The sequence below is a fragment of the Quercus suber genome, unplaced genomic scaffold (assembly GCF_002906115.3).
Source record: "Quercus suber isolate HL8 unplaced genomic scaffold, Cork oak 2.0 scaffold_872, whole genome shotgun sequence".
Taxonomy (NCBI): Eukaryota; Viridiplantae; Streptophyta; class Magnoliopsida; order Fagales; family Fagaceae; genus Quercus; species Quercus suber.
Window position 1 is genome coordinate 216,567 of NW_027070302.1, and position 23,719 is coordinate 240,285.

Sequence of the window (23,719 nt, forward strand, 5' to 3'; positions counted from 1 at the left end):
TAGCTCTTTCTTTAAGAGAAAAGAGAGTAAAGTTGAGGTGAGAAATCTGATTTGCATGGATCCGTGGGAAATGAGAGGAAGAGAGCTTCTTGGAAGCTCTAGTTACTTTGAAAAGTCAAGGAAGGTAATAGGCCACAAACTAAATGACCCATTGTGATTAAACCAATTAATTAATTAGTCAAGTTATTAATTAATCAATTTATCATGCAAACGCGTGGAAATACAAAAAAATCACCAATAAACTAATTATGGAGCGGAAATTAAATGACATGATGATTTGTTTACGAATGGGGAAAACCCTTGTGGCAAAAACTCTATCGGGTGATTTTTAGGTCACCATTCTCGAAACTCCACTACTATCAAAATAAGTGGTTACAAGTAATGGAATCCTAAGTACCTTACCAACCTACAGTTGAAATCTTACCTCAATACTCAATTGGACTTGTTCTGTAGTGACAATTCCCCCTTTTTATGCACGGCTCCCACATACGTGACTAGCCAATGCGTAGAACCCAGTACGTGACTTCAACACCAACTGAAAGAGAGGTTGGCTACAAAGTTCTTCAGTTAATCCAACACGATGAAGATCAAGAAAATGCTTGGTCACAAAACCCAAAGGTGCAAAATACACAGCAACTTCTTCAGAAGAGATGAACTAAGGCAAGAACTCCATCTCCGGTCACAATTTGCTCTAACAGAGATTTCTCAATGCTTGTGCAACTTGTGAACTCTTTGACTGCCTTTAAAACAATCATTTTTATATGTCTAGGGTTAGAAGAAAAGAAGGCCCAAAGACATATTCACAGATCCTAAAAAATCAGATCAGAATTCTGATTTTTATAAACCTCGACAGATAGGAGGTGTCAAGAAGCTGTCGAGTAGGTGTCAAGCTTACGGGCTTGAACAACTTTCTTAAACCTCGATGGATATAGCTGTCGAGCCAGCTGTCGAGATTTAATGAAATTGCACTATAGCTTGTTTTTCTTGGACAGACTTGATGACTTCAATACTTGATCTTAAAACCTTATTTCTTGAAGTATTAAAAACACCTAGAACTACCCAATTACAAGTAAAGTTCATTTTGTCAAAGATTAGCCGATTACATAAAAGAATGACATACGTTCTTAATGAGAAAACCACATATATCCTAACAATCTCCCCCTTTGGCAATCCGTGACTAAACCACAATGAACAAATGAACATATGAGAGAAGTCATAAATCACTCAACTCATATTCACTTGTTAAATACAATAAAATCTATCCTATCACAAACCCTTGAAAAACTTTGCAAGAAAAGAGTTTATGGCAAGTAGACTTTGACAACCTGTATTTCTGAAACACTTTAAACAAAAACTCATCAAGGCATCTTGTGTGAAACAGAAATAATAAATTGCATACAAGTATAAGAATCATGTGTATAAAGATAGAAAAGAAACAACACATGTAGAGATAGGTGAAAGAAATATACATCCACATATATAGAGAAAATAAGTACAATGTATGTAAAACTGGTCATAAAACCTCATATACAAGAACAATGTATCAAAAAAAGAAAGAAAAGAAAAGGAAAGATACATCATAACCTCACTATATCCCTCAAGTATCAACACTTCCCCTATCAAAAATGTTCTATACTAACTCTTCCCCTAAGATGACTACTCTCATATCCCCAACACTACTCCCCCTTTTTTGTCATGAGTGACAAAGGATAGAGTGTCAAGTAGACATCTTATCAGTAGAGCTAGCATCTCCATCATCATCATTTGAAGCATTATCGTCCTCGTCATCATCATCCTCAGAATTAGAAGCATTTTGGAGGAGGAAGAGGTGGTGAAGGAGTAGCCTTAGGAGCAAAACCACCCATGGTCGCCTGCCGTCATGTAATACGACCAACACGAACATTCACCTGATACAACTCAGTGGAGAGTGTATCGAGGCGAGCATCCATGCGCTGCAGCTACGCCATAATGTCTCCAAGTGAAACATCGCTCATAGAGGAAGAAGGAGCAGATGTAGATGGAGTAGATCTGGATGGAGCTGAACGGGAGGGAAGAGTGGAATCCTGCTTTCTCGACCTAAACTAAGCCTCACTACGTTTTACGGTAGCGGCATATATGGCACCCATGAAGGTGAAAGGATCAGACACAGGAAAAGGAATGGAAAAATGGCGTAGAATCCTCGTGATAGCAGAAGGAAAGATGAGCTTATCACGGGTTGCCGCATCAGAATGAAAATCTATAATAGACAAAATAAAATGATAGGAAAAATCTATGGTAAGATGCTCTAGGAGGGATAACAAAAATCGAGCACGAGGCTCAGTGATGGAGCTGTAGTGAGAAAGTGGATAAAGTACAAAAGTCATAACCATGTTTGGGAATCTAGGACCTTTAGCAAAAGGCCTACATGATGTGAACTGATGCTCACCCCACTCCGAAGGGCGCTCACAGAAAGCAGAAATGAGCTCATCTTTGGACACAGTTCTTGGACGCTCACAAGACGGATAGTCAGGAAACTCTATTCTAGGAACCCTAAGCACATTCGCAACTAGCTGCGATGTGATAGGGATGCACGTACCTCGAACGCGAGTGAAAAAGAGAGGTACTGAATGATCAATCCCGTGCATGTTAGAGTAAAACTCCTGAATGAGCACGAGAGGACATGTGACCGGGACGTCACACAGTGACTCCCATCCCCTACTATGAATGATAGAGGGAAGGTCAGTATCAGTGAAGTCCGCCAAAATGACTTGGCGTTCCAGATGAACACCTCGTCTAGAAAAGTTCTCTGAAAATGCCTTGTGGGAATCATTATCACAGAACCAAAGATTAAGAGGAGTAGAATCAGAAGAGGAAGAAGCTCCAAAATGCAGAAGGTTTCGAGCCGAAGTAGATTTACGTTTAGGTGCCATAGACACTACTAACGTAAACAAAATTAGAAAGAGAGAGAGAAAGAGGCAATTAGAAAAGTTCCAAAGCAGAAGAGGAAGAAACTCCAAAATGCAGAGGGTTTCAAGCCGGAGTAGATTTACGTTTAGGTGCCATAGACATTACTAATGTAAACAAAATGAGAAAGAGAGAGAGAAAGAGACAATCAGAAAAGTTCCAAAGCAATCCAAATATATCAAATATATTGAATAGAGAGTACATATGCATGGGGATGCATGAACATGTAACATGCAAAAGAAATTTCATCATGGGCTCAGCCCAATCCAAATCTACAAGCACACATACATAGTTCACACATCTAAATGCATGAAAATACAGTTCTAATGCAAATGTGATGCAATGTATGACATTTTGAATACATTTAAATGAAAATCCAACCCAAAATTTCAAGAAAAACTCATTAATTTTGAGAAATCTCAAAATTTTTCAAAAACCCCAACACCTAAGATTCAAAAACATGAAATGCATGAAGAGTGAAGGGAAAAGAGATCATTCCAAGTGATTTGAAGCAAGGAAGGGCCGAAAATCACGTGGGTTGAAGGTTTTGAGTGAGAAAATCAAGTTTGGGAGAGGAACAGTCGCGGATAGATTGAGAGAAATCGAGCAAATGAGAATCGGATCGCGACCAAGGCTTATATAGGAACCTTAGTAATTCTTGACAGATAAGGTATCGAGAGGTGTCAAGCCATTTGTCGAGGAAGGTGTCGAGAAAATGCACATCGACAGTTGCAGGTGTCGAGGAGGTGTCGAGGAATGAACACTAGAACCAAGAACAGAAGCTCGATCGATCCATCAGGTGTCGAGGAGGTATTGAGCTTACGATAAAGAAAGACTTGAAAAGCTCGACAGATAGCTAGGTATCGAGGAGGTATTGAGGAGGTGTCGAGCTTGCTTTTGAAAACAATTTTTCGAGAAGAGAAAAACACAGACATGAATGCAATCTAACATGAACCTCAACCAATGATCCAATCAACATATGAAGCTCTCAAAATCATCTCTCATCAAACATTTTAAGCACATAGATCCTCATAAACACACACACACACACACTAAACAAGTCTAACCAATTTTATTTTTCAAAAACAAGTCAAGACAGTTTAGTGAGCATACATTAGCACATGTAAACACTAGTGATGGCCAAATCACATTGTACCTGCACATGTATCAAGAGTAACAAAGAATATTGTGTGTTGTGTGTGAAAAATATCGCAAGATTGCATGTGTATACAAGTTATGACGATCTGAGATATGAGAAAATAACTTTAACTCACACACAATCATAACTGTTTGATGGGGACTATCACCTTTGAGGTACATCCTATAACTCCCACATTTCCTAAAAAACACGCTTGCAATAATATTTAAAAGCATTTTTGATCTTTTTGCTTTATATATATATATATATTTTTTGCATATTTTCTTTTAATTAGCATATCATGCATGGGCATATAAAAGAGAGAAAAGAAATACCCAACATGTTAAGCATAGACATTTCACTTTTGCTATACTGAAGGATACGGATGTCTTTGACACTGTACTTTTACCATGCCGAAGCATACATGTGTCATATTTTGATTGGCGGGCAATAGTGGTGAGATAGTTATTTATACCTTTCTCTCAGGATTTTCTAGTTCTACCCGTCAAAAAGAGTGATATGAGCGTTAAGTTTAAGAGATAACTTAATCTTACTCATCACAAACAAGAGCCACAAAGCTCACTTGCTTAGTTGTGCATAGAGATGCTTATCTAAGCTACAAAAGATACAAAGTTTAGAAAATTTTCTTTTAATGGCCATCCAAGGTACACAAGTATCAATGTACACAAAATACACACTGTTTTTGTATTTTTCAATTTTTTTTAAAATTTTTATATAAAAAACAAAATAAACAAAAATGAAAATAAACAAACACAAACATGTTATCAAAACAAAACATAAAACTAGACTGACTAAAAAAAAATGCAAAACACACAAGTAATGCAACAAACAAAAACAAGAAGATAGAAGAAGGTGATAAAATCACTTAGAGTCCTTTTTTTTCCACACCTTGAAAGAACCTTTCCTTTGATTGAACCCTTGAACCGGCTGTGAGGGGGAAGAATTGAAACCGTTTAAGTTCGAAAGGAACATGAAAGCTTTCAGAAGATCTCCAAGAGGAGCAAGAGAGGATTGAAGCTGATTTTGGCTTCTAGATGCTATCATACTGTTGCTCTGTTTAGTGGCTAGCTACTTGTAGCAATTTGGTCGAGTATGACCGGCAGCTCCACAATGATGACAGAGATGCTACTTCTTCTGTTTAGGCTTTTGAGAGTTAGCCTTCTTAGCCCTAGGGTTTTTAACATCTTTCTTATCTTTACTTAGGGGGTGCTCCTAATATAGATTTACCATTGTTTAGGTTCTCACTAGCTAATTCAGTTTTAACATCAGTGTTTTCAATTTCAGTATTATTAGCAGGAGAAACAAAAACAGTAGCACTTGTAGAAGCAGTATTAGAGGAAGAAAGACCATACCCTAAACCTGTTCGATCCGAAGCAGATTTTTGATTACTGAGCATCTCATGAAGCTTTGCACTTGAAGTCCTCTCCAATTGAGTTCTGACTTGAAATAGCTCCGCTTCAAGCTTCTTGGTCTTCTCAGCCAAGAAATTGTTCTCAAACCTCAGTGCACCAATCGTTTGATTAGCTTCATCAAACTTTGTGGAAAGTTCTTCATGATCAAGTTCCACATCACTGAGCTTCTTGGTGGCTAGCCTATACAGTTTCTCATGCTTCTTAGAGAACTTGTATAATTTCTCATAGGCTGAATGGATATCATCTTGATCATCCATCTTTTCACACTTAGAATCCATCAATTCTTCTTCTTCTTCTACTTCATCAACAATTTCTTCAGTAGGATTGACTGTGGCAATTAAGGCATTTAAGATTCCATCATCCTCATTGTCGGAATCATCTTCAGACTCAGTGTCACTCAAAGTTGCAGCAAGTGCCTTACTCTTCCTAATGCTCTTGAGATATGTGGGGCATTCATGCTTCATGTGACCAAATCCATGACATCTAAAGCACTTTGGTCCTGCAGGAACAGTGTACTGACTGCCATCCTTAGTATCCTTTTTCCCTTTGCCTTGCCCCTTAGACTGAAAGGAATTGGATTGTCTACGGTCCTTATTGAAGCTCCTTCCATTGGCATTCTTTATAAATTTCTTGAATTGCCTTGTAATGTAGGACTTCATCTTGGAATCTTCATCATCGGAAGACTCATCTGTATCATTACTCTTTGCCTTCAAGGCCATGCTTTTGCCTTTACCCGACTTACCAATCCTAGATAATCCTATCTTGTAGGTCTGCAAGTTTTCAACTAGCTCAGTTAAAGGAATCTTGTCAATGTCCTTTGATTCCTCTATAGCAGTAATCTTCACATGGAATCTCTCGGGTAGAGATCTGAGCACCTTCCTTACAATCTTGGGTTCAGAAATGGTTTCCCAAAGATTGAAGGCTGAGTTTACTATGTTCTTGAGCTTTGCATAGAACTCATCGAACGACTCATCCTCCTCCATCTTTATTTCTTTAAAGCTTGTTGTAAACCTTTGAAGCTTTGAATCCTTGACAGCCTTTGTGCCCTCATAGGTTGTCTAGAGGATGGTCCATGCTTCCTTTGCAATTTCAGTAGAGGATATCTTCTTGAACTCCTCATTGGTTACTGCGCTAAATAGGGCATTCAACGCTTTGTTGTTGAAGTTTGTTGCCTTGATCTTGGCTTCATCCCAATCGGCCGGCGCTTCCTTTGGCTTAGTCCAGCCAATCTTTATAGCTTGCCACACTTTTTCATCTAAAGACTGCAAGAAAACTCTCATGCGTATTTTCTAGTATGTATAGTTAGTGCCATTAAATAAATGAGGTATGATTAATGATTGTCCTCTATCCATGACAAACAGGGGTCAATGGATCAACATAGCAAAGATTAAACCTAATCAGAGTATGCCTGCTCTAATACCACTTGATAGGCCACAAAATGAATAACCCCTTGTGATTAAACCAATTAATTAATTAGTCAAGTTATTAATTAATCAATTTATCATGCAAACGCGTGGAAGCACAAAAAAATCACCAATAAACTAATTATGCAGCGAAAATTAAATGACATGGTGATTTGTTTACGAATGGGAAAAACCCTTGCGACAAAATTCCATCGGGTGATTTTCAGGTCATCACTCCCGAAATTCTACTATTATCAAAACAAGCGGTTACAAGTAAAGGAATCCCAAGTACCTTACCAACTACAGTTGAACCCTTACCCCAATACCCAATTGGACTTGTTCTATAGTGACAGTTCTCCCTTTTTATGCATGGCTCCCAAGTATGTGACTAACTAATGCGTGGATCCTAGTACGCGACTTCAACACCAACTGAAAGAGAGGTTGGCTGCAAAGTTCTTCAATTCATCCTACACGATGAAGATCAAGAAGATGCTTGGTCACAAAACCCAAAGGTGCAAAATACACAGCAACTTCTTCAAAAGAGATGAACTAGTGCAAGAACTTCGTCTCCGGTCACAATTTGCTCCAACAGAGATTTCTCAATGCTTGTGCAACTTGTGAACTCTTTGACGGCCTTTAAAACAATCCTTTTTATATGTTTAGGGTTAGAAGAAAAGAAGGCCCAAAGACATATTCACGAATCCCAAGAAATCAGATTAGAATTCTGATTTTTATAAACCTCGACAGATAGGAGGTGTCGAGAAGCTATTGAATAGGTGTCGAGCTTACGGACTTGAACAACTTTCTTAAACCTCGATAGATATAGTTGTCGAGATTTAATGAAATTGCACTATAGCTTGTTTTTCTTGGACGGACATAATGACTTCAACACTTGATCTTGAAACCTTGTTTCTTGAAGTATTAAAAATACATAGAACTACCCAATTACAAGTAAAGTGCATTTTGTCAAAAGATTAGCCAATTACATAAAAAAATGACATATGTTCTTAATGAGAGAACCACATATGTCCTAATAGAAGGGATGAGGTGGAGCTTGTTCATTGCGTGGCCGGCCAAGTCTTGGTCTTTCGATTTGACAACATGCATAGTACTTTGGCTTTATGTGTGTGGAATTTCCATTGGTTGCATGTGTGGGTGGAATTACAACTATAACATCTCATGTGTCATACTTAATTAAAACACCACCAACTATGCATCTAATAACTTAAACAACTTAATATAGTTTTGTACATACTTAGTATATATTCATAATACAATTAGCCATTAAATTATTTATAATCTTTACAATTCTTATCCGAAAGCATTATAAAATGATTTATTTATTAAATACTCTTCTATTAATTATAAACAGAAAGTGGCTTAAAATAATAATTAGCCACTCAAACACATAGTTTATGATCGAACCCCTAGCTACTCATCTCTTCGGATTTATAATCACCCTTTGAGCTCCTTTATGGTCAAACCCCTAGCTACTCATCTCTTCAGATTTTTGGTTATGCTTGTTTTGTGACTCTTTCTCCTCATGAACGAACAAAGCTCCAGCCTCATGCTTGTCTCTGTTGCTTTCTTGGCTATGGTGTATCCCAAAAGGGTTTTCGCTGCTATGACCCCATCACTCATCGCCTTTGTGTCTCCCTTCATGTTGAGTTCCTTTATGGTTAAACCCCTAGCTACTCATCTCTTCAGATTTTTGGTTATGCTTGTTTTGTGTCTCTTTCTCCTCATGAACAAAAGTTCCAGCCTCATGCTTGTCTCTGTTGCTTTCTTGGCTATGGTGTATCCCAAAAGGGTTTTCGCTGCTATGACTCGCTTTTGTGTCTCCCGTCATGTTGAGTTCTGGGAATATTGTCCTTTCACGAGTCTTTTGCAGTTTCTTGTGTCCTTTTCCTTAGAGTCTCTCATTTTTACTGATCTTTTCCTCCCTCTTTATCCTGAATTTGTGGAGGATTTTTCAACATCAGCTACCTCTCTAGACGACTTGTCTCTAGTTTTGTCCCAGGCATATAACCCACTTGTCTTGGATCCTATGGCACCACCATCCCCTATGACTTTTGTTGGTCCTGACCTTCGTCGCTCTACTCGGGTAAGCATTTCTCCTCCTTATCTCACTAATTATCACTTTTCTTTTGCTCTTGCCACCCTCTATGAGCCTCACACCTATCGTGAGGCTCATATTGACCTTATTTGGCAGTAAGCTATGTTCGAAAAACTATATGCCCTTCACAAAAATTACACTTGTGATATGGTTAATTTGCCTCCTGGTTAGTTTGTAGTAGGTTGTATGTAAGTTTACAAGATCAAGAACAAGGTTGATGGATATGTTGAATGATACAAGGCTCGCCTCGTTGCCAAAGGCTTTACTCAGGAATATGACATTGACTATAAGTAAACTTTTGCTCTTGTAGCTTGCCTTACATCTATCAGATGTCTCATTGCTATGGTTGCTGTTTGCCGTTGGCCTCTTTATCAGATAGATGTGAAAAATTCTTTCCTCAATGGAGACCTCCAAGAAAAAGTGTACATGCAACCACCCCCTAGCTATACTCACTCCGGCCATCATGTTTGACACCTTCATCGTGCTCTTTATGGCCTTAGGTAGGCTCCTCGGGCTTGGTTTGAAAAGTTTAACTCAGTTGTTGATCAGTAACGTTTTACTTCGAGTCCTAATAACACTGCTCTCTCTGTTCGAAGATCCTCTGCTAATATCACTCTTATTCTTCTTTATGTTGATGACATGATTAATACGGGAGGTGATTTTGTAGGTATCTGCTCTCTTCAACACTTCCTTAGTCAGTATTTTGAGATGAAAGATTTGGGCACTCTCAGTTATTTTCTCGGGCTTGATGTTACCTTATCCTCTGATAGATACTATCATTCCCAAGCTAAATATGCTTCTGACCTTCTCTCCAAGGCCAGTATACAGACAACAAAACTGTTTCCACTCCCTTGGAATATAATGTCAAGCTCACACCTTTGGATGGTGAACCTATATCAGATGGTGAACCTATATCAGATGCTACTCGTTATCGTCAAATGGTTGGTAGTCTGATTTATCTCACTGTCACTCGCTCGGATATTTCACATGCTGTGGGTATGGTTAGTAAGTTCATAGACGCCCCTTGTTCTATCCATTATGCTGCTGTTCTTTGAATTCTCCAATATGTCAAGGGTACACTTTATCATGGTCTTCACTACTCCTCTCGGTCTTCTCTCGAGCTCCATGCTTATTCAAATGTGGATTGGGCAAGTGATTTGACTGATCGATGCTCCATTACAGGTTTTTGTTTCCTGTTGGGTACTTCTCTTGTCTCATAGCGTAGCAAAAAGCAACACGTGATTTCCCATTCTAGTACTGAGGCTGAGTATCGTGCTCCTGTCGACACCACCTGCGAGCTTATCTAGCTTTGATGGCTCTTGTCTAACATGGATGCTCCACTGCTTACTGCCACTTCTCTTTATTGTGATAATCATAGTGCTATCTATATTGCTCATAACAATGTCTTCTATGAACGCACCAAGCATATTGAGATCGATTGCCATATTACTCACCAGCATCTCAAGAAAGGCAATCTCCAGTTATTCTCCATCTCCTTTGTCGACCAACCTGCTAATATCTTCACCAAAACTCACCCGCTTAGTCGTCTTTGAGATTTGATATCCAAACTCTAGTTGGCTTCCTCCTTGCCACCTCGAGTTTGAGGGGAGGTGTTAGTATATAGCTTAGTTTAGTCTAACCCATTGGACATATCCCAGTATACTATACTTATAGTATACTCATATTACTTGTATTTTACACATACTTAGCCTATATAAGGCTTTCTATTGTATAGTGTTATTCACATAGAATATACATCAATATATTGACTCCTTAGGATTTCTCTCTCTCACTTTATATTCTTAACATTGTTTATGGCCTCATTGTACATTTTCAGCTTTTAACTTTATTTACAATACTTTCAGCAAAAAAATTTCAATTTCAGCTAAATAAGTTGTTCCCAAATAGACGCTTAATTCCTTAGACAATTAAAAAAAATGACTAACTAGCGTAGCAGTATTTAGAGATCTCTAAATACTAGTCTAGTAGTATTTAGGGAACAAATTAGTCAATTTTAAAAACTCTTGAACCTGATTGACAATAGACCAAATGATCAAAGTATATTATTGGATATTAGAAAAAAAAAAAATCATACGGAAAAGTGAAAAAGATTAAAGAATAAATTCCGGTCAAAATTGTTGTGCTGCAACTATGACGGAAGCATCGGCTAAACTGATCAACTTTCCGGTGCAGTGAAAGCGCCGTCTATAGTAGCATTTTTGTCGTAATTCTTTGTCCAGTACTGTTGAGATTCCTTTCCTTGATAAAAATTAAAATTCGAAGAGTTCTTTTGTGGGGGCCAGAAGAGTGTGACCAATATGACGGGCTTTTGTATTGATTAACAACTTGCATTTCAAAAAACTCGCATATGCGATCCAAAGACCAAAGCCTACTCATTCAATGTACTCATTGCTCAGTATGAATCTCTTAGTCTAAGGTTCAGTCCAGAAGGGGTATTATTAAGAAGGAATAAGAATTCTATTCATTTTTCTTCCATTTCATAATTTATTATTTATTTATGTTAATATATTAATTAATAGGTTAAATATATTGATTTTTATATATTAATTATAGATAGATGGTGCACAAATTATTTATAAAAAATGAATTTATATAGTTATTTTCATAAAATTTATATAAAAATAACAATATGAAATTCTTCCTCATCGAAACAAAATCATTGAAAGGTAAAAAAAAAAAAAAAAAAAAATTGCAAGCTTAAATTAGTTGAAATAATTAATTTTTTTTTTTTGAATTTACTTAAGTGATATGTTCATTTTCTTTTTATATTAATATGAACAATTTATATTTCTTAAATCCTTTTAGTGACATAATATATGTGTGTGGAACCAACATCGTACTAGTCTAAATTTGTTCTATGTAATTAAAATCAATATTAATAGTGTAAATACATTTGTTTTTATGTACTAATTATTTGTAGGTGGTGCACTTATTAGTTATGTAAAATGAATTTTTATTATTGTAAGGACCAAATTTGAACTCTTAGCCCAAGAGGTATATGGACTTAGGCCCAAAAATCTCAAAGTAATAAATTTGTAGAGAATGGGTTGAAAAACTGGGCTTTAATGAATTAAGCAGCAAGTAAACGGATCTTGATGACGAAGAAAGGAAGATAACAAATTTACACTAAGGAAAAATATCCTCGGCAATGTCCGAGGAGACTAGTTCCTATAAATTGCTTTTGAAGCTTGATTACAAGTTTAGTTCCTAATTGCTACAGTGTTTCTCCTCTTTTTTCCCATCCTCTTTTCCTCAGGGGTTCCCCACATTATGTATCCCTCCTTGATTGATCGTGGCCCTCCATTTGTTGATCATCCGGGTTATTACTTGAGTGCTTGTCTCATTGGACATCCTTTCTGGCTTTCTGTGAGTTGGGATAGCCTAGGCATCACTGTTCAGGAGTTTTCTTCACATAAATGCAGCTAGAAAATTAGCTGCAAAGCATTCAATGCGGTGGTAGCAGCTTTTTCCTAAGTACCTTTGAACCTCTTCCCCTCTTGCATGTTCACAATATACATCCCCATCAGTGGAACCTCTTGGAAGGTCACTTTGATCGACAGCGTATACCTTTGATCCTTGCCCTATTCATCCAAGGAGATACTCCTCCTCGGACCACCTTCCTAACTTTTCTGCTCGCACCTTACTCTTGGGATTCTGAGCTTGAAGCCCTCATTATTGTTTATCTGTCCTCGGACCAATCAACGTCCTCGGACAGAGCCCAAGGCCGGGCCCTTATCCCCACAATTATTATTTTTATTTAATTTATACAATAAACAATTGATTTCGAAAGATGACATTTTTACTTAAAATGAGTTGTTTTGGCAACAATTAAATTAGAGCAAGAAAAAAGATATAAAGTCAATTTTACTTACATGTAATCAAATTATAAAAGATAATTGTATGCTTAAATTAGTGAAAATAATTTAAATATTTTTCAATTCACTTAAACAATAGGTTTATATTCTTAATTATCTTCTTTATCGTAAATAATTCAAGAATCCAAAATGTGATTCCCTTATAGGATTTGACCGAAGAAAATAGCACTCACATGTCATGATTTTTATGGTTTAAAATTTGGAAGGAAGGAATCGCACAACACAAAAACCGAAGAGAATAGTAGGTGCCAATAGGGCTACAAGCACATTCCTATGAGATCTATTTAGGAAACGATACCGAGTATTTTTTGTTAAATCCAAATTCTGGACTATCCAAGTCATCCTGCAGGCCCATCAATGAGATATGTCCAAGTCTCATATTTATTTTGTACAAAGGTCCCTTAGTTCATAACTCCCGTCTCGGAAAATCACCCCAAAAAATCACTTTTATTACATAACTCTTGTAAATGAAAATTGGGAAATTATTTTTTCACAACATACAATCTTATCTAATAACTTTGTACAACATAATCATTTACTCAATTAACTGGACCTTCCTTCCCAATACGTATCCTATTCCTATTTTATAGAAATTTAGTCTACAATATTAAGTTCACCATTATGCAAAACCCAGTGCCAATCTTATACAGTTGTACGTGTTCATTGTGGTACAATACTAGAAAAACTAAGCTCATTTACAGAGATTTCATCCATCTGAATAAATTTAGCCACAGAAAATGCAGGGTGTTTTGGTTTAGGAAGGGCTATTGAATCACTTCCTAGAAGTGCTACCACAGTTGACATGGTGAGTCTATCTTGTGGATCTTCTTGCACACACAAAAGTCCGATATGTATGCACTTTACAATTTCTGATGTCGAACATGATTCCATCAAGAAGCTGTCCACGAACTCTAACACTTTATCTTCACACCACAATCTCCATGCCTATCAATTAGATTTCTAATAGAGTTATATTTCATATATGCAATCCATATTTTAATGTCTAATTCTAATTCATGGAGAAAAAAAGTTAACATACATATGCAAGGAGTGTTTGAGCATGTTCGGTAAGGTAAAAGCCACTATTCTTTTTCCCACTAATAATCTCAAGCAAGATTACACCAAAGCTGAAGACATCTGACTTCACAGAAAATACTCCTTCCATTGCATATTCTGGAGCCATGTACCCGCTATTTGTATACAAACATTATTATTATTATTATTATTATTATTAGAACCAAAAAGGAGAGAAAGATATAGGAAGAAGCGACTTACTATGTTCCTACAACTCTTTTGGTGTTAGCTATATTTTGGTTTTCAGAAAAGATCCTTGCCATTCCAAAATCCGATATTTTTGCAACCATGTCATGGTCCAACAACACATTGCTAGGCTTCAAGTCCCTGTGAATGATTTTAAGCCTGGAGTCCTCATGAAGATATAGAAGTCCTCTAGCAATCCCACTAATAATGTTATAGTAAGTCTTCCAATTAAGTTGCGAGCGCCTTTTTGAATCTGAAATTCAATATTAATGTTAAGTTACGACATCATGAATAAATGTGAATTGTAGCAAAATATTAACAAGCTTATGGAACAAAATGTAGGACGAAACAAACCAAAAATAAAAATATCAAGGCTTTTGTTGGGCATGAACTCGTATACAAGCAGTTTTTCCTCTCCCTCTATGCCAAATCCCAATAACCTCACAAGATTTTTGTGCTGAAGTTTTGCAATAAGTATGATCTCATTTTTGAATTCCTCTAAGCCTTGTAATGACTTTGTTGAGAGCCTTTTAACTGCTACTTTCTTCTGGTCAAGTAGCACTCCCTGAATAAAATAACCACCAAACAAACAAATTGAGGACAAAGTTGTTAGTCGGTGTGGGAATATCATGGTAGGAAGGCAAACTAGGAGTTTGCAAAGGTTGCATAGGTTTAGACAGGACAAAGATTTTGTAAGTTGCAAGCTATGTAATCGTTCCTCTTATAGTGTTTTTCGATAGGATTGATTTTTTTCCTTGTAGTGGTTTTTTCATTTGAAAGGTTTTTCTTCGGTATTTTTATTATTTGTCAATATTGTGTTCATGGTTAGTCTTAATTGTTTAAATTCATTATTCTTGCATTGTTAATCACTAGGGTGTTTAAAGTGTACTTTTCAGCTATGTGCATGGACACGAATATGAGTACGAGTATTATACAGGTACGAATATGGGGGTATGGTAATTTTTGAAAAACAAGAGTATGACAGAGCAGGACTATGACAATTAATTAATTAATTAATATTTATATTTAGGTATATTTTTAAAATATTTTTAGACATAAAATATGTTTATGTATAGAATTTAAATTAAGTAAGAACAAGAAATAAGTAAATTAACACCAAAAGTAGTACAATAACACCCATAAAATGTTGTTTAAGGTACAAGCCAAAAGTTTAAATAGACTACATTCATCATCAAACTAAAAACATAAATATAAAATAATTAAAAAAAAAACAAAAAAAACACGTGTTAACTGTATAAGGCAGATAAAATCAACAAACCAAACAAAAAGAAAATAAAAATAAAATACTATACCTACACACACAGTAGGCAGAAGATAAGTGTAAATCCAAAGCAAAAAAAAGAAAAAAAAGAAAAGAAAAAAATAAAGAGTCAAATAACACGATACTTGAAGAAGGAAAGAGGGAAACGGCGGAGGGAGAGATGCTTTGGGGTCATTAGAGAGGTTTCATGGTCGCTAATGTACGCCCTATGACGGCCACCAATCTCAGCACAGAAGCGAAGGAGTGAGGACTGAAGCTTGAAGGTGGAGTGTGTGTGGGCTATGAGGCGTCAATCACAAAAGAGGCAAGCAAATTCTAAGCTTTCTTTTTCTTTTTCTTTTTAGAACTGTCGTGTCCACCGGAGCTGTGTTGGAATTTTATTTTATTTTAAAAGAGACACTTCCGGACACGGATTTTGGGCGTGTCTTACCTGTACCCATGTCCACACAGGTGCTGGGCCAAAAATGCCGTGTCCGTGCAACATAGCTTTTCAGTAAGGAAATGGTGAGATTAACATTGATGATGTGTCCAACGCTTAAATTGGCTCTAGAATAGTTTACTTCGTATAATTTTTAAAAAGCTTTTAAATTTCTAAAAAAATTTACATTTATATGCAATAAATTTTCTATCTATGCTTATTTTGAGTTATAAAAAAACACGAGAAATGAATTTCTATTATATATACCTTGTAAACTTTTCCAAATCCACCTTCACCAATCTTGTTGTCATCTGAGAATTTGTTTGTGGCGGCTTCAATTGTCACAATATCAAATTGCAAGGATTCTACAGCCGATATTTCACTTGCAGCTAAATATCCAAAAATAAATAAACGTAAGAGAGATAAATTGCAAAGAGCAATATTTGCAGATATGATGAGGTGGGAGTTTATAGATAATCAATATATTCTTTATCATTTTCTGACAAATTACCAACGATCCTAGAAGTTTAACCTACAAATAGAGAGCAATTTACAATTTCTAATTTATATAGTTTTTCAAGTGCCGCTTAACACATCCATAATGAAAGGATTCCTTCACATATAATTTTGAAAATGCGGAGTTTGTGTTATGATCGTATGAACACAAATCCACTTGCATTAGCATACCATGATAATTAAGGAGACCATCAGATTGCTTGGGACTCTCTTCGTTTATAGCATCAGACTTCTTTCTCACTCTCCTCCCGAGGAAACAGTAGGCCAGAATGACTAGCACCACAGAGGCAGCAATTGTAACAACAATGGCGATAATAATTACCGATGAGATTTTTCCTTTTCCTGCAAAAACAATATCATGTTTTATTGACAACAGGTAATAGTCAGTTACAAGAAGTGCTGCCTAATCAATTATATACGTCTGATCAGTATAGATGAGGGTAAAGTACCATTAGAACATACTGGTTTGGCTGGTATACTCGAGTCTTATATTAGTTACTCACCTTTATTTATTTATTTATATAAGATAAAAATTCTACTTTAATTTAATCTAAGTGTATATGTGTATAAAGTTCTCCCCGGAGACTTGAACCCCAATCTTTTGTTGGAAAACACAAATTTGCATCTCATACAAAATAAGCAGTGGAAGCAGCATAAAGATCTACTTCATTCATGAGAGATAACATATAATTTTGAATTTTTGAACAAAAAACAGAAAGCGTACCTTGATACAGTGGAATTCAAAAATACGGCTTGAGAAAACCTTCAATCTTCATCTTAATTCCACATAGTGCTCAAGATAAGTGGTTTCTCAATCAGTTTTTAAGTACGTTGATTTTCCTTTTTTGTTAAAGTGTATTTTGAAGATACTACAGAGAAAACTATTTTTTATTCTTTTAATCATATATACCTTTTTAACTGCCTGAGCAGTTATTTTATTTAATAACTCTTATTAAATAAACAACTGATTATCTAATTGAATTAGCCTTTTGGGCTAGCCCAATTGGGCTTTAGTGTGTGGCTTAAGATGAAATGGGTTTTGGGCTTATCTGTCAACTCTTGATAAGCCCATAGTTACCATTAATTATATAACAAGTACCACTATGGAAATATAATTGCACCCTAGGCCTTATTAATAAATTATATCCCAAGATTCTAATATGATATAATTTGACCTCTCCATGAAATATCCATAGTGAACAAAGTCATAATAAACTGTCACTTTGTAAACAATTATTTTATTCTTTGAGTCCCTAGTTTAATCTTTTAGTTATTCATATTTATGAAATCTAATTTTATTAAATATTAACTCTAGTAACTTTTTACTAAAGTAGCTGGCTTTGAATAATCAATTCCCATTAAACTTATCTCAAGGGAATATTTCATGTCTCTATATAAAGAAATTATGGATTCCATTTTGAAAATATGTGTTCCTTCAACACTACGTGCAGTTATCCAACATACTGAGGTTTTGACCATTAAATTAGATCTCACTCCTGATATATGAAAGTAACTTACATTTCATGATCGTGAGATTTATTACTCAGGTGACAGTTGTTAATTAAATAATTAATCTCATAGCGGTCCAATTCAATGTGTTTTATACACTTAAGACACATCAACACATCAACTAGAAGTCTTTACTTCTATGATCAAGACAAACCATCTTAGTTGATATGTTATAGTTTTCGCAGATGAAACACCCAATTTCATCACCGACTATGAACTATATTTTTTGAGTTTATAAGAACTTGTGATTTATATATTCTGTAACTAAATCACATACAATGCATCCCAAGGACTATGATAATGTCCAATTAGTTTATTCACAAATAGTCTCATATAATTAAACAATTTAATTATTTATAACATACTAATAAATTGGATTTTTAGGGCATAAATCCTAACATTCTTACCCACCCCATCCCACTCAATTCTAATTCTAATATTTGTCGAAGTTAGTGAACCTCACACACTAACTCAACGAAAGGGACTCGCACTCACAAAGCACACAAAATGCATGAAGAGGAAAGAGGTAGAGAACACACTTCATGTCTTTTATTTAAATTCTTTCATTGTTACATACAAATTGATGAAGGCGTAGCTTTATATAGCCTCCATGCACTCTCTTAACCTTCATTATATTTATTGCTTTACATCAAAAATCTCCACCATTTATTTACTTCATAAACTCCCCACATTCAGAATTCTCCACATAATTAACTTCAAGAAAGTCATTCACTTGCATTTATTCAAATATTATTTAATATACAAAAAACTTATAATATTAATGAAAAATTAATTAAACAAGTTTAACATCTACTGTCTCCCGTTAAATTTGTTTTTCTAGTCACCTTAAGTAAGGCTCGTAGCTTGTAAAATACATCATACTTGATTGGTTTGGTGATTATATATGCAACCTGATCATGTTACTTCGTGAACTCAAGTTGAAGTTCTTTTCTTGTAATACATTCTCGAATCAAATGATGTCTTGTATCATTGTGAGTGCTTGGGTCATGAAGGAATGGATTTTAAGCATGAACTAGTGTTGACTTGTTGTCCACGAATATCTTTGTAGATTTTTCTTGAGGTATATGCAACTCGTTTAATAAAATTCTAATGCAAATCGTATGACAAACACTAGAAGTACACTTAATCATATTTAGCTTCACAAGTGCAAAATGTCACAATTGGTTGCTTCTTAATAGTCCATGTAAAAACGGTATTACCCATATAGAATACAAAACCAATAATAATCTTTTTGTCTTCCATATCTCTAGCCCAATTGCTAGCTATCACTATAGGTCTATAGCTAGCAAATTTAACTCTTTAGAAAGGTGAATACAATAATCCAAAATCATGGTTTCATTTTGAAATTGTGAATACACACACTACCCAAAGAACTACTAAAATAATTTCCAAGGTGAAAGTCGTGACCTAGGAAGCACGGACACTTCATTTAGGGTGTCGTACCTGCATTATACTCGTGTTGTGTTAGTCATTTTATGTTATAAATTTTCAGAAATTTTTTGTGTCACACTGTCATACCCATGTATGTACTTCCTAGATCATGACTTTAAGTCACAATTTCAATTATTTTTTTAGATATGTTTAAAATTGTGTAAAACAATTTGTGTGCAATAAATATTTTCCTTTTCTTTATATTGTGAGTTTTGGGCTGTACATGTCTCTTTTGTGGTCTGTGTTTTGTTCAGTGAGTTTTGATAAAATAATACCTTATATTCATCAAATAATAAAACTTAAAGAAAGATTTATAAAGTATGCCATGAAAATGTTCCTCACATGCAAATTTGTAACAGTAAAATTAACCATTAAGTAATGGATTAAGCATGTTGCACATAAACTGATTTGCACAGTTTTACATACGACTAAAAAAGTAATAATCAAGAATGAAAAGCAGTCAACTAAAATGGGGTGCTTGTGTACCTTTTGTACGTTTTTAGACTCCTTAACAAGTTGTTCAACCTAGTTATTTAGCCACGTGTCTTAGATAAATTATTCAGATCTAGGTTAACACAAAAATATCATATCATGCAAATAATGGGAAAAAATAAAGAACACCACGATATGAAAACCCAGGAAAATCTAACTGATAAAAAACCTGGAGAGGATTTAACCTAGCTATCTTCAAGGTAAAAAAACAGATCCACTATGAAAGAATTGAAGTTTTTACAATAGAACTTAGACCACTAACATCCTATTGCTACCTCGTGTTGAAAACTTACTACCATGACCACGTGACAGCTTCAAGTCCACGGACTACTTCTTTCCTTGATCTGTAGCAACCACAAGTTCTTCTACTAGTGACTTTGAGACTCCACTCAAAGGTTTAAGATATTCTTTAAAGTTCTTTATGTAGCAACTGAAGAGATCATCAAGTTCTTGACGTGAATCTTAATCTTGACAACTCTTTGTGTGTGTATTAAGGTAAACACCTCTAGATTTCACAGAAAATTCAACACACAACTCATCAAAGATATCTAAAACGTAGCTAGGGTTTTTCCTTTTATACTTGAAGTAAAATACTTAACCCTACACGTCATATGGGCTTGGGCTGAATTGGAATTTTTGCAGAAAATTAAACCAGCACAGGATTCGATTGAGCAAGTCTAATTTTTTATCAATCAAGCCTTGCAGATTTTGACCAATAAATCCTGCCACCACTCGATTCCAATTTTACGTAAAATCACACTTTGAGCAAGTCTAAATCTAGACTCTATGTTTTGATCATGGTTTGCCAACATAATACATATTGAAGTTCTAATACATTAGTTCCTAAACACCTAACACCTTTTGGTCCACTAACAAAATCTGGAGTTGGAGGCAAGGGCGTCGTTGCAACCATTTGGTAGAGTGGGTACGATTTGTACCTAATATTGCAACTGGCAAAATAAATTATGCCCCCTTGCTTTCCACTACAACACCAAGGAACAAGATTTATAGTGTCCAAAGGACAACTATAGCAATCAACATTGGACAAGTTCGGTGTACACTGTAAAAGGTTGTATAGTGTTTGCAACACAGATATATTCATTTGCTTTGTCCCAAACTTCATAGCACTGATTCGACCGTCCAAGATTTCCCTTGCAAACTCGGTCAAAAATGCAATCATCAACACATTCAGTAACTAATTAAACTTGTCCTGGTTCTGGTTGTTCATACCTATAACATTTTGGGTGTTTAACAAACCGAACATTGGTCTTTCATCGACGGTAATTAAGAAAGACCAGTTGGAGTAGTGCAAAATGCACTCATCATACCATATCACGGCGAATTTTTCTCTTGAAAACTTGTTGGTTAGCTCTTTCACAATACTTCCACGCATTCTTGGCAGACTTGAGGGGGTAACATCACCGCGACAGTTGGAGAGGCCATAGACAGAGTTGGAGGCGTTTTGGCCCTTGGTGGTGGCGTAGAATTCGAGGTTGGCGTTGGAGGAGAAAGAAGAAAGGTGGGAGTTGAGATTGGATTGGTAGATGCTATTGGGGTTGAAAGTGGTGTTTTCACATACGGTGTTGAGAAGAACTAGGTCAGCAGCATGAGCAGTTAGGCTGAGGAAGCAAAGCATGGAAAGAAAGACTATGGAAAGAGAGAAGGGATTGAAGGAGGTCATTTTGATCAATCAATCTCTTTCTCTCCTCAATTATGTAAATAGTTTCTGACAGATTTCAAATTTAGGTATTTTTAGACTTCGGGCCTGTTTGTTACCATTGTTAAAACAACAGTTTTCAGTGTTTAAATAACATTACATGTATTTTTACACGCTTTTTCACCTACACGTATTTTTAAAAAATACGAATAACGTTACTAAAAATCTCTTACCAAATGCCCCAAACTTCCAAGGATACGAAGTGGAGATTTGCAAATGTCTATTAGCATGAGAAGGCTACTTTAAGCAAGTGACAAGCCAATAAGTCAAAAAGGCAACTTTAATAAATGAAGTAATTATTAGGGACGACTGCCTTGGTACTACTTTTTGTATAAACGATAGCATTTACATCGAAGGTTTGAAAATTGCTAAGAAAAATTTGCTTAGTATAATTTTACGAAAAATTTGTTAAATAGCACTTATCAAACTGAAATTTTTTCATTTCATTTCACGACTTGAATGGAATTGCATCTACTCAAGAATTTGCCAAACACTAAGTTTTTCAACACAAATTTTTTTTTTTTGGCTTTATGAGAAAAACTTTCCAAACAAGAGTGACAAAAATCACTTCCAAAAACAAATAAAACACTCAAAAATCTTTTTGGCTTGATCAATGAGCAATTGAGCATATACACATCACATTTAAACACGTACAATCACACAAATGAAATAGATATTCATTGAACATTAGACTTCTGTGTTGTGTGTGAGTATTAACTATGAATTAGTCCATAGTCTAGCATGAAAGTTTAATGATCAATTCAATCAAGTCATACACAACTTACACAAAGTCAAGAGACCTATCTTATGAATAAAAATGAACATGTATGACTTTTCACCAAAGTGTTTACATTGATTGAAAGTTTTTCATTTGGCTTCCATTTTTCATACTTTAATCAATACAACTCAATTTTTGAGTATCGATGCCATAAAAGTTTTTATATTTCTTTGAAGGATAAGCCTTTGGCTTTGGCATCATACATTTTGAATACATTTTTGCTCCACCTTTTCCTAGTCTAACTAGTTTTCAAAGCTAGGCTTTTTCAACTCTTTTTTTTAGAGATTGACTTTTGAAGAGCTTTTTTTACAGAAAGTTAAATATGAGGAGATATATAAGATCAAGTCTATGCACGTATCAAAATCAATTAAGACTATTGGCTGAACATTCATGACAAGCTTGAAGATCTATTTACAACAATCAAATATAGATTTCTAGATTTCAATCATATTCAATATACATGCATACATAACCATCTAAGCTCATAAACAAACTACTTCATTAGTACAAACGTACTAGGCCAAACTCAACATGTGATATGACACAACACAAGCAATCAAACTTTTTGGATTTTATACTTTTTATATGATTTTGGATTTTTTACTCACACAAAATGAAAACATTAAAGTAAAATCAACAACAAACAAAATTTTAAATAAAAAGCTATTATATGAAACATGCTAGAGGGGTAGCATGACAACTAAAAGAAGATGCACGTGAGAGCATGCATGAAACTATATCCCTAAAACATTGGAAATATTAATGCATGGACATGGTAGAGTAATCATGCATGAGTACTCTTCTTCACCTACATTGCACAAGTGTTTTGAGTGAGAACCTTAATAGGAGGGGTACATGTAACATAATGCTCAAACCTCGGGGTAAAGCTATCTAGGCATGATGAAATGCTATTGAGCATCTCCATGACATCCCCTATGAGGTGTCCACCATTGTCTTCCTTGGCTTGCGTTCCTCTTGGCTTCCCCTTTTCATTTCCTTGAGCGCTTTGAAGATCGACTCTTTTAAGAGCATGAAGCTTGAAGTAATTTGGTCTTGTATGATCACGAATGCCACAATGATGGCAAAAATGTTTCACTTGAGATCTCCTTTGAATTTGCCACAATGGCCTTCTTTTCAACGATTGGACTTCCAACCTTGGGCTTATCCACAACCTTTGCCGATACGAACTTCATCTCCCTTTTTGGTTTAGCACTTGAACTTCCTTCAACGGTATAACTCGAGCTATGAATGCAATGGGCATGGACATTTGATGAGGGAATGCTCAAACTATTTAAGAGGGAAGGATAAGGAGTTAACAACCACCCTTAGAGATTCTGAGAGCTTAAGTTCAATTCGGAAGATAACT

At 35.5% G+C, this 23,719-nt stretch overlaps 1 protein-coding gene across 1 annotated transcript; it reads right to left on the reverse strand.

Annotated features, from left to right (window-relative positions):
* Positions 1–13,330: 13,330 nt before the first annotated feature.
* On the reverse strand, positions 13,331–21,554 carry LOC112018546 (cysteine-rich receptor-like protein kinase 25). The gene is given in 7 exon segments (XM_065767981.1): positions 13,331–13,874; positions 13,969–14,119; positions 14,205–14,442; positions 14,544–14,754; positions 16,157–16,278; positions 16,577–16,808; positions 20,649–21,554. Coding segments are annotated over 7 exon segments (2,130 nt in total). The 5' UTR covers positions 21,540–21,554; the 3' UTR covers positions 13,331–13,589.
* Between the last annotated feature and the right edge of the window lie 2,165 nt (positions 21,555–23,719).